This window comes from Hippoglossus stenolepis, chromosome 24 (assembly GCF_022539355.2).
Source record: "Hippoglossus stenolepis isolate QCI-W04-F060 chromosome 24, HSTE1.2, whole genome shotgun sequence".
Taxonomy (NCBI): domain Eukaryota; kingdom Metazoa; phylum Chordata; class Actinopteri; order Pleuronectiformes; family Pleuronectidae; genus Hippoglossus; species Hippoglossus stenolepis.
In genome coordinates, this window is record NC_061506.1 from 9,400,152 (window position 1) to 9,410,808 (window position 10,657).

At 42.5% G+C, this 10,657-nt stretch overlaps 1 protein-coding gene across 1 annotated transcript; it reads right to left on the reverse strand.

Annotated features, from left to right (window-relative positions):
- Window positions 1–2,994: 2,994 nt before the first annotated feature.
- On the reverse strand, window positions 2,995–9,300 carry LOC118103140 (protein downstream neighbor of son homolog). Its single transcript, XM_035149745.2, has 12 exons — window positions 8,724–9,300; window positions 7,822–7,896; window positions 7,504–7,704; window positions 7,192–7,370; window positions 6,532–6,607; window positions 6,332–6,434; window positions 5,631–5,718; window positions 4,971–5,123; window positions 4,644–4,842; window positions 4,491–4,560; window positions 3,941–4,068; window positions 2,995–3,690 (listed from the first exon to the last, which is right to left on the reverse strand). Exons 1-12 carry the CDS (start codon window positions 9,147–9,149, stop codon window positions 3,550–3,552), a joined length of 1,839 nt encoding a protein of 612 aa, XP_035005636.1. The 5' UTR covers window positions 9,150–9,300; the 3' UTR covers window positions 2,995–3,549.
- Between the last annotated feature and the right edge of the window lie 1,357 nt (window positions 9,301–10,657).

Below are 10,657 nucleotides of genomic sequence, written 5' to 3' on the forward strand. Positions count from 1 at the left end.
GTGTCAAGCTGTGTCTTGTATGAAATGATAAAAAGGACAGTTTTCACACAGCGTGTCAATTTGTGTAACTACAAGCCGACACACCGCTAATCGCAGTCATATCTGCCTGTCAGTCAAATCAATGGCCCAACTGCCGTAACATCTGATGCATGAGAGGAAAAAGAAACGTTCAAAACTCAAAATGTGTGAATTATAACGTTCGTATATGACCTTTGTTCAATAAAGTGTTGTGAAATAAACTTGTGCAGACACATTCCTCTCCGCCTTAGTCACTCTGTTCTACCTGGCAGCCCCTGACTGTCTGTTTAATTTTTAACTATCGGTGCCAGGGAGAGAGTCTGATTGTACACAGGTGTTCCAGTTCAACTAATGACTCCCTCCTCTTTATCAGCAGTAGTGCACTGGCGCGGGGGCCAGGGAACCAGGAGATCCCTCCCTCGGACTTAGAAACTCAGAGTAACCAAGCTAGTTGCTTTATGTGTGATTTAAGTGTACGTTTGTTGACGTGTGTGTGGAGCGAATAAAGGGAGACATTGAAGACACCTCCCTGATTCCCCTTGTGTTCATGACGAGGAACTCACGGTAACGCAGAGGCATTGTTACAATCACCAATCAGTCCAATCGGGAGTATTGCCCGGATCAGATCACTCCTTTCATTCAATAATAACCAAATGGACATTCATGCCTTTGTCTACAGCCATTTTAAATACTGCAATTCACTATTCGCCAACTTGTGCAAAAGACACCTGGGGGTTCTCACAAGAAGTCGAGAGTGCGGCCATTCTCGTCTCATTGCACTGGTTCTTAGAATTGATTTTGGAAATTGAATTACGTATTTTCAAATCACTGAATGGCATTGTACCAATTAACTTAGCAGACCTCTGCTCCTAATCTCCCTTCTGCAAACCAGTTTTTGTTATTGTATTTCTTTTTACCAGATGTTTGTTTGCTTTATTTTATCCATCATCTTTTGCTATAACTTGTTTGAACTTGTAATTGCACTGCATGCATGATCTGTTTTTATGTCTGTGACGCACTTTGTAAACATGTATTTTTTTTATTATCTTCCTCTCAAACATCTTAGAATCTCCTCTTAGATCTCAACAAACTTGATTTCTAGTCAATGTCCTCATGTCTCTGAAAGAAGAAGTTGTTTGGACGCTGTGTGTTCCTGTTTTACTGCTGCTGGTTCCTTTTTTTTCTGCACCGACACTTGCAGCTACAGTTCCTTTTAGGTTTTCATGCTTTTGCAGCAGAGGTGTTGCAATATTGCTTCAGACGTGGCCACTAATTGAAATCAAGGTACTTAAAATGTAATAAATATACTACAGGAAGGTTCTATTTCTTGTTCTGTCTGTATATGAAGGCGTCTCTTCCACTGGGATAGTTTTGGTATTTGCACACGCTCCTCTCTACGGCCCGAGTCAGCACTGTGAGCCGAACCTGGTTAAACAGATCAATGCACTTTAGAATAAGTTTGCTTTGCTCTAATGCCAATATGCTGCACTCAGAACTACAGAGAGAAATCTGCACTGTTATTTCATTGTCATCACTCTCAAAGCCAGCTGTTGAATTAGCCTTTTTTCGGGGGAACAACTCGGAAAATCTGCGTAAATGTTGGGACACGAGTTGCCGACGTCATACCTTTTCAAACCAATTATCCTAATTTATAACCAGTTACTTAAGATTAAGTTTTGTTGTCATGCAATGATGCCACCTGAGCTCTGTAAACATTGTGTAAAGCACAGATACATAACATCTTTGTTTACAGGGTGATTTTTGTCATTTACTGGTCAGGACTGGTTGCAACATCACTGGCTTTCCTGCAGTGAAGCAAGGAAGGAATGTCCCCGTTTACTTACCGCTGTGTGTTTGCTCATTGTAAGAACCGTTGTGTTGCTCTATATCTATAATTATGTGAAGTGCCTTGAGCTAGTGCATGTTAGGATTTGTTGCTGTACATAAAAAGCAAATCTGCCATATGATAACTGACGCATATGATAACTGACGCTATTATTGAACTAAGACACCAGGCATTTAACTTTGATCACAATGGCTTGAATAGAGGTCATGGCATTATTTCTGCAGATTTGATGTTGTCTCAGATCATCGCCTCAGTTGCACAGGTCCTTCTTAATGATGAGACAATTACTTTGAAAAAGACAATATGGCCACAATAATACAATAACCTGGTTTGCTTCATCTTTATGGCAAAATATCAAAATAAGCTGAAAATGGGGAAATATAGAGACGACACAGGCGCACATGGCATTGGTCATGTCGCACTGTTGCAGAGCCACACACGTTTTGGGAAGGTGGCTGGAGAGGATGGATTCAAGATACAAGATCCACCTATTGTACTGCTGCAGTTAAATGCAAAAGGTAAAAATAGTATTCAAAATGAAAAGGGGAAAACTGTCATTATTCTTCTGATATGCTTTGTCCCCACATGACCACTAGGGGGTTTATGTTTCAGCTGCAGCAGCTCTCTTCCTAACTTATCTCCTTCAGAACAGGAAACAACAGACCATCCTTTAGGAAAGGAGATTATTTTTGACTTCCCGACCGCAGCCCTTGTGTATGCTTCAACCACATTCAACCCAAACCTCAGAGGACTCAACTTAAATTGTCTCGAAGGGCAACTGGTTTTGCAGCAAGACATAGACAATAAAAACAAGACACAACTTAGAAAACACAAAAGGGGAAAGGAGGTAGAGGCACAGGGCCCTTTTGGATTCGACACTCAGGTTACCAAACCAACGGATTGCAGAAAAGGTTAGAGAAAAGGTATCAGACTCGATATAGGATCGATAGAAAGGACTCATGAGTCTCATCGACATTAAATTTGGTCATTTCCATTCCACCCTTCACCCCGTCCATATGATGAAATGATGTCACAATCTGCTTACTCTTCCAAACGCAATTGCACGGCGCAAACGGTTCTCAATCTGTAGTTCCTCATTAGAAGCGCTCGAGAAATTGTTGACAAGAAAGTTTGGCGATGTGTTCAATTATTTATTTTCTCTTGATGAGAAACAGTTCTACAACATTCATGTGCTGTCATTTCATGAAGAGGAAACAGAGGGTTGTTTTCAGAATAAAAAGCTAAAAAATTATTCCCGAGCATTTAATATATTCCAGAGTATGAATTTATTCCCTCAGCAATCCAGACCCAAACACCTGACAACATGTCACAGTGGACCAATAGTATTTAATTCATAAAAGCCAAGCTGAACAATCAATTTCCTCTAAAATAAAACAAATTATAGACACAAATAAAATTGTAATTAAAATAAGCTGCCACAACAATACATTTATGTACGTTAAAATAAATTCAGAACTATTCACTCATTATAAGAACACAACTTTAAAAGAACGTAATGAAATAAAATCTGTTTTTAAAAGACATTTTAAGATAAAGGCACACTTAAAAGGGGGAGAAGTGGTTTAACTTGCATGTGCAGCAGATCAGAAGTCAGGATTGTTTCCTGAGCACGAGCACTAAACAACACTAGTGATGCAGATTTCATGTGGGATTCCAGCTCCCCTTCAGTTTTTCCAGGTGTAGCTGTAGTTGTTCAAGTTGACGTGTGTCAGGGCGGTCTTGCCCAGGCTCGAGGGCCGCTGCAGCTGCTGGAGGGAAGCAGGGTGGAGGCCACAACCGGACAGGTCCACGGAGCAGGGGGTACACTGCGAACGCACAGACAGCTGGAGTGAGTGGATGTTCAGTGAGTGACCACCGGGAGGTGGAATGCAGACACATAGTGCCACTCAGCTTCATAAGGGCATAATGCATCACTACATACATACTTTATTTATGAGGGGAAATCCAGGGTTCAGTGTTTTGCCCAAGAACATTTCATGTAGATGGGGAGCACTGGAATCAAACCACCGGCGTTGTTCATTTAATTCCTCTATAAGAAGTATATGGCTGTCTTACCTGTTGCTTGGTGCATGCGTTCATGACAGCAGTAGGTGCGTGCGTGTAAAGAGTAGCTGAGAAGTTTCCTTTCTGTGAGGGCCGAAGAAGGTTTGTGATGGTGTGGAGAGACGAGGGGAGGATAGGTCCTGGAGGAATCAAAGAAAAAATGAATACAATCAATGAAAGCATAAACATTTGATCACTTATAATAAGAAGAAGAAGAAGAATAATAAGACAATTTTCTTTGTGATCTGGAGTCTTGCAAGTGAAATCCAAAGAATTGGGTGAGAGGTGGGGCAGCCGCGTGCAGCAGACAGAGACAGGAAGCGATGTATTAACTCCGCTGCGTAGGTCGCGTCATTTTCTTGACAGCCCACAGACACCGGTGTTAGCTTTTATCGCCACAAACTCTCTTGACCTCTTCGCCGTGTCTTCTAGGTGCGAGTCACAGCTTTTTCACCATGAGATATTTGCTTTCTTTTCTTTTTTTTTCATTTTTGTGTGTATCAATATAAGAAAGCCATGGAATGAATTTTAGATAAATGGATCAGACACTGCTGCTGTGTACCTGTGATCTCCAGACTGCTGATATTCTGGAAGGTGGAACCAACCTGGCACTTCACGTTCACACTGCGAGCCTGTAAAAACAACAACACACAAACACACGCTTGTTAATATGTCATCATCTGTTTGAGTGTGTGTGTGTGTGTGTTTCCCATACCTTCAGCGTGTGCATTGTAGCTCCTCTGAAAGCGATGGGGGCCAGCAGGGTTGGGGGTAACCCAGCCTGGGAGCCCGCTGCAGCCACCACACTCTTGCAGTTGATGAGGAAGTTGATGAGGGTGAAAGTGTGAGATCCCTCCACACACACCACAGACTCTGGTTTGTGGTCCAGAGACACAGTGTGACTCTCCTTACGGCTAGAACTAGTGGTCAAGGAGCTTTGACTCGTATTGCTGTACATTAAACATGACGTGCAGTGTGGCGGGAGCAACGCTAAGGGTTGTTAGTTACGCAGACAGTCAGTGTCGGGAAACTATGAGGATACAGTTGTATGCTGATGCTGTCGGGCTTCTTGATTTTGTCCTGGATTCCCATCTCCTTCAGCCAGGAGAAGCTGCTGTCTTCGTCATCGTTATATCCGTCTTCTCCTCCCTCCTCATCCTCCTGACACTCGACACCTTCCTTCAGCTCAGAGCACCTACAATCGAAATGATCACAATCATACTGAAATCACTCAGATATTCTTCTTCCTCAGCTCATGCATTTGGTGTTTTCCTACTCCAATATGATACAGTTTGATTTAATTGATCAAAACCACACTTGCAATCTCTTGTTTAATTGTATTAACAACAATAGTGAGTATTGGTGTCATGGTGTGTTGCCGTGTACCCTATTTTTATATCCCATCTGCCAACATGGAGGTGAATGGGTGTATGACCTTTACTACAGTCAGCACCAGGGGGCAATACAGATGTTTTTTGGTTTACTTATGGCACTATCATGTCATTATTCTTTGTATGGTCCAGACCAAAACTGTGTTTTTCCTGTACCCTGAATAATGGAGCCTTGTAAAAATTCCTGATTTTCAGTATGAAAACCTGTCTGTGAGCTCGTATTCTAAAAGTCAGTACAGCTGAAAACAGAGTCGAGCTGGATTCGTGTCGAGTTAAGAAGAGATAAAGAAGATACAGGAAGTCAGACTCACCCCTCCGATTTCCCATCCTGCCCATCCAGGTTCTGTGGGTCCTTGCTCTTCCTCCTGTCCTCCACTAGAGGGAGACTGAACTCTATACCTAAAAGTACAGAAAAGTTAACAAATATGGTTGTATTGTTATAACACACACACACACACACACTTTGTTCATAATGGTTGTGTTGTTTTTGCATGCACATTTGATTCATTTGGAAGTTTTTACTGTAGAATAAACATCTTACAGAGCAGGCTACAGAATCACTCTATATATTGGGTGTTGGTGCTATATTACTTTTATTAATAATAATTGCTATGTCTTTCTATTTATATAATATGAATTATCATTTAAATATAAAACTTGGTGAAATTACTTTAGTTTGTGTATCAGCGGTTTTTGAAAATGTTCAGCACATTTGAACAATACCTCAATAACACTGTTAATAATGATAATTTTGTTCACTATAATCTGTAGTTTATATAAATGAATATCCGATGACACAGTTGTAAGAGGAGGGAATACATTTGACAGATGCCACCTACATTTCCAAGGGTGCCATGAGATGACAAAACTGAAAATGAATTCTTCAAAAGGGTAGAAAAATCATTTTTTGTGAATATGAGGTTTAGGGCCTTTATGTAGGATATGAACACTTCTAACTGGCAGCTCCTAGTTACTGTATCACAGCATTAATGTGCGTCGAGAAGCGACTCACCTTCAGCCTTCATTGCCTCTCTGAGACCTCGAGTTGTAGGGGAGATCAAGGCTGTGATGGGACTAGAACCACCGAGACCTGCTGCCCTGAACAACACTGTAAACTGACACCACAGAAAAGAACACAGGATAAATCTCATGTTCTGCTGTAACCCCTTTGTAACAACAGCATTTGATTTGTACAAAAACTGAAGGAGCTACCTGATAGGAGCAGAGGTAGAAGTAAGGACACTGTCTGGCCTTCAGTAGACTGTAGAGAGATGACAGACTGACTGACCTGTGGAGGAGAGAGGAACAGAGAGAAAACACTGAAAAAAAAGATTGACAATTGTGCGCGTGTGCATAATTTAGAATAAGCAAGTTCACATTTTCACTCATTCTTATTCATGCACTGGGAACTTGTTGAAGGTCAATCATAGAGAAGCCGTTGGCAGAGAAAAACAGCTTTTGTTTGAAACACTTTTCACATAGTTGAGGAAAGTAGAAAACACAACTGTGTCTCTCTGTTCCTTGAGGGAATAAAAACAACGCCTCCAGGTTGTCTGGGTACGTTTGCGTGAGTTTTGTAATTTCGTACTTTTGAGTCTTCTTAGGGGCAATCAAAGGTTCATGAATTACATGCTCAATGCTCAATCGACACAAACAGCCTTTAAGAGGCCACTGTCCTCCATCATCCGTTTGTGGGACGGCCCAGTGGTGTCAGAGAACAGCCTCCCCGCACATATTCTGAGTCTGACAATCGGCATGGACGGGTTCAGAAAGAAAAACGTAATCCAAGCTGCTCTCTGTTGTATAAAAGGTCTAAAAAAGCGCTAGAGTAGTGATATGGATGTAGCTTAAAACCACTATCCCCAGCCTCACCATTCACTCATGAGACTCTGCTGCAGTGATGCATTTTGTGCCCAGGGGGTGCTCTTCCCTGTGAAGCGCCTCTCCGCATTGATCCTGGGGAACAGAGAGAGCCAGGGCAGGGAGGGATGCTGCCAGTAGACCAGACACTGCTGGAAGGCACAGCGAAGCTCCGAGCAGGACCTGGGATCCTGCGGGGGAACAGAGGGGACTCACTGAGCGACGGATTCTCACTAAACTTCGACACCAGAGGGTGAGAATCATCACCTTGAAGACACAAGGTAATGTGTAATGTCACGTGTAATAATGACACAAAAAGGCTACCTGCAGAGTGTGAGGCAGGGTGGTAAACTGAGCTCTACAATGCTGGCTGAGCCCAAGAGCTTCCTCCTGGGCTTTGGGCTGCTCGGCCCACGACAGGGTGAGCGGGGAGGTGAAGAGGAGCCGAGTCTTCAGGCTCCAGTCTGCTGGATACTCTGTGCAGACGGGGGGCGCTATGGAGGCAGGAGCAATGGCCTGAGGACTCTGGGGAGAGAACAGGTTGGACAATTAAACGAACACGTCAAAGAGATGAAGAGACACACATTTTGTATACATGTATTACAAATAACAATGTGAAAAGTGCAGGATAAAATATGCAACCTTCAGCAGTGGACTTTTAACGTCTTCTTCCTCCTCTTCAAACAGAGAGACATCCTCAGAGACAGTGAGACACTTCTAGAGCAGAGGACAGACGAGTGAGAAGGGGAAATGGGACAAAGTATGGCAGGAAATAAAGAAAACAAATGACCTGTTTCTATAATCAGAGTGAAGACACATCTGTCTTGTCATATGGGAGTCGCATAACAACCACAGGATATGGGATTATTGTATCTAATGTACTGATCAATTTAAGATAATTATAGGTAATGTCACATTACTATTTAACATATGGTTCAATTTGATTGAGGAAGTACATTAAACATTAAAATATGAACTTTGACAACTGTTTCCCCAATATTTGTTTAGTTGAGACTTCTGCTGTGTGTCTGTGCACATCAGTCAAACCAATGGGTCACCTTCATATGTTTGAATCAGAGGCGGGGCCAGGGGTGCAACAATCGGATTGGCCACTGCAGTGTCAATGTCCTGTCTTAGTGTCTCAATACTAAAATGACTGATTTTTTTATTTAAATTATTTATTTACTACTAGATCAGCCACTGATTTGAATATAGAGTTTGGTTGGATAGTAACTACTACTTTATTGATCCCCAGGCCCGGGTTGATTCACTCATTACAGCAGCAGATAGTTAGAATGAGGTAGACAATTGAAAGGGACAATACATAATAAAGACAATTTAAATTGAATAAAAATACAGACAATATGTATATGATATACACCTTTGTAGAGAGATGCACTTGAGTAAAGTGGATGTATGTATATGTATAGATGCATCACGTATAGACAGGTGTGTGTGTGTGTGTGTGTGTGTGTGTGTGTGTGTGTGTGTGTGTGTGTGTGTCTGTTCTTCACATGCATTATAAGTGTAGTATAACCACACACCTTAGAGGGGACATCTCGGTGCTCGTGTCTCTCTGCCTCGGTCAGGATTGCACTGAAGGATGACACTCCTCGACACTCTCTTTTTGTTGACACGTCCTCCTCCTGGTGATCGTCTGCAGCGTCGCTTTTCACGTCGTCGTTAAAAATGTGTATTTTCTTCTTGGGGCTGTACGTGTTTTCGATGCTTGAGAACGGGTTTCTGCGTTTGGTTCCACCTCCGGAGCGGCTCTGGTTGCTGAACAGCGGTCCGGGGGAAAACGGCCGGACACACGCCGGGGATGAGCCGCTTTGTCCCGGGCTGCCAGTGGACTCCTGTCCGCTCGGGCTGGACAGGGCACCGGCGTCACTTCGGGATCTCCTCCACCTCTTCCGCATAATGTCCGCGGGTCGTTTGAAGTTGGGGGAATATCCTGCCTGCTGAGACATACTGACGAGGAACTGTTTAGCAAGGTAGCTCAAACTGAAAGGCTGATCGGGAAGAAGACGGCAGCAGCTGCCGTTTTGTTATTGCGCCTTCCGCACTCAAACAAATTTGGCGCGTAGCGTGCTGACGTAAGGAGCCGCGCGTGATGCGGATTGGCTCGTAGGAAAACGGAACTTCCTGTTTAAGACCTCAGACATAAAAATAAAATGCCATCATTTTTTCGTTTCTGAGGTTTCTACCTTCTTTTTACCCTGTTAAAATGTTTTTTTTTACTAGTTTTTCCTTACTCTTGTTGAGGGTTAAGGGCAGAGGATGTCACACCCTGTTAAAGCCCTATGAGACAAATTGTGATTTGTGAATATGGGCTATACAAATTAAATTTGATTAGATTGATTGATTGATTCATTCATTATTTTCCGATTTAAGTTAATACTTCTTCTTTCTTCTTATCTGTAGGCTATGGTTTATGGGTATGTTATGACTCATACATCATAATGTGTGCAAAGTGTGTGTGATTTATGCTGTTGTTCTCCCTCCCGGCCTGAGGGTGGTGCTGTTCACCGTGTTCTGTGTGTGGAGTTTCAGGTCGTGGCTGGTGATTGGAGTAGAGGCTGAGAGAGTTCACTATAAAAGCTCAGTAAGATTTAGGTGAAAGGGATCTATTTGCAGAAATTGAATATAAAATAATCCTATTGATGTTTTCACGTGTGTCTAATCATCTAAATTGTATGAATTGTTGTTTTCTTTACTGTAGGGTAAAGAAAACAACAATTCATACAAAGATGTGGCATCTATTGCACTTCTGTCCGTCCTGGGAGAGGGATCCCTCACATGTGGCTCTCTCTGAGGTTTCTACCTTCTTTTTACCCTGTTAAAAGTTTTTCCTTACTCTTGTTGAGGGTTAAGGGCAGAGGATGTCACACCTTGTTGAAGCCCTATGAGACAAATTGTGATTTGTGAATATGGGCTGTACAAATATAATTTAATTGATTGATTGACAATGGGCCCTTTATATTTAAATACTTTATATTTACATCGGGAGCCGGTCCTCTCTACGGAGGTCGCCATGTTTTTTACAGTAGCCCAGACTGGACAAACTAAACAACTTTAGAGTTTGGAAGGGGAGGGTGAGGTGAGGGGTATTCAGCTGCAACATGCAACTTCATCACTAGATGTCACTAAATTCTACACACTGAACCTTAAAAAGTTTGTAATACAGCTAAACTTGTCATACCATTGCAGACTCCAGGGACACCCTGATTCACGACTGCACACAAAGGTCTTCGGTTTAACCATCACACACATATAAATAAATCATTTTTGAACAACTGGCCTGGTTTGCTGCCGCCCCCCTTTTCTTGCCATCACCACCTCTGTCCTGCTGTCACATTGATTAATAGGATATTATGTAAATTCTTGCTCCCTGTTAATTTCTTCCACATTTGTCAATAATCTGGGTCATCAATCACATCTGAAGCTCAGCCAGGCACCAAACGGTGGCTGCTGTTGG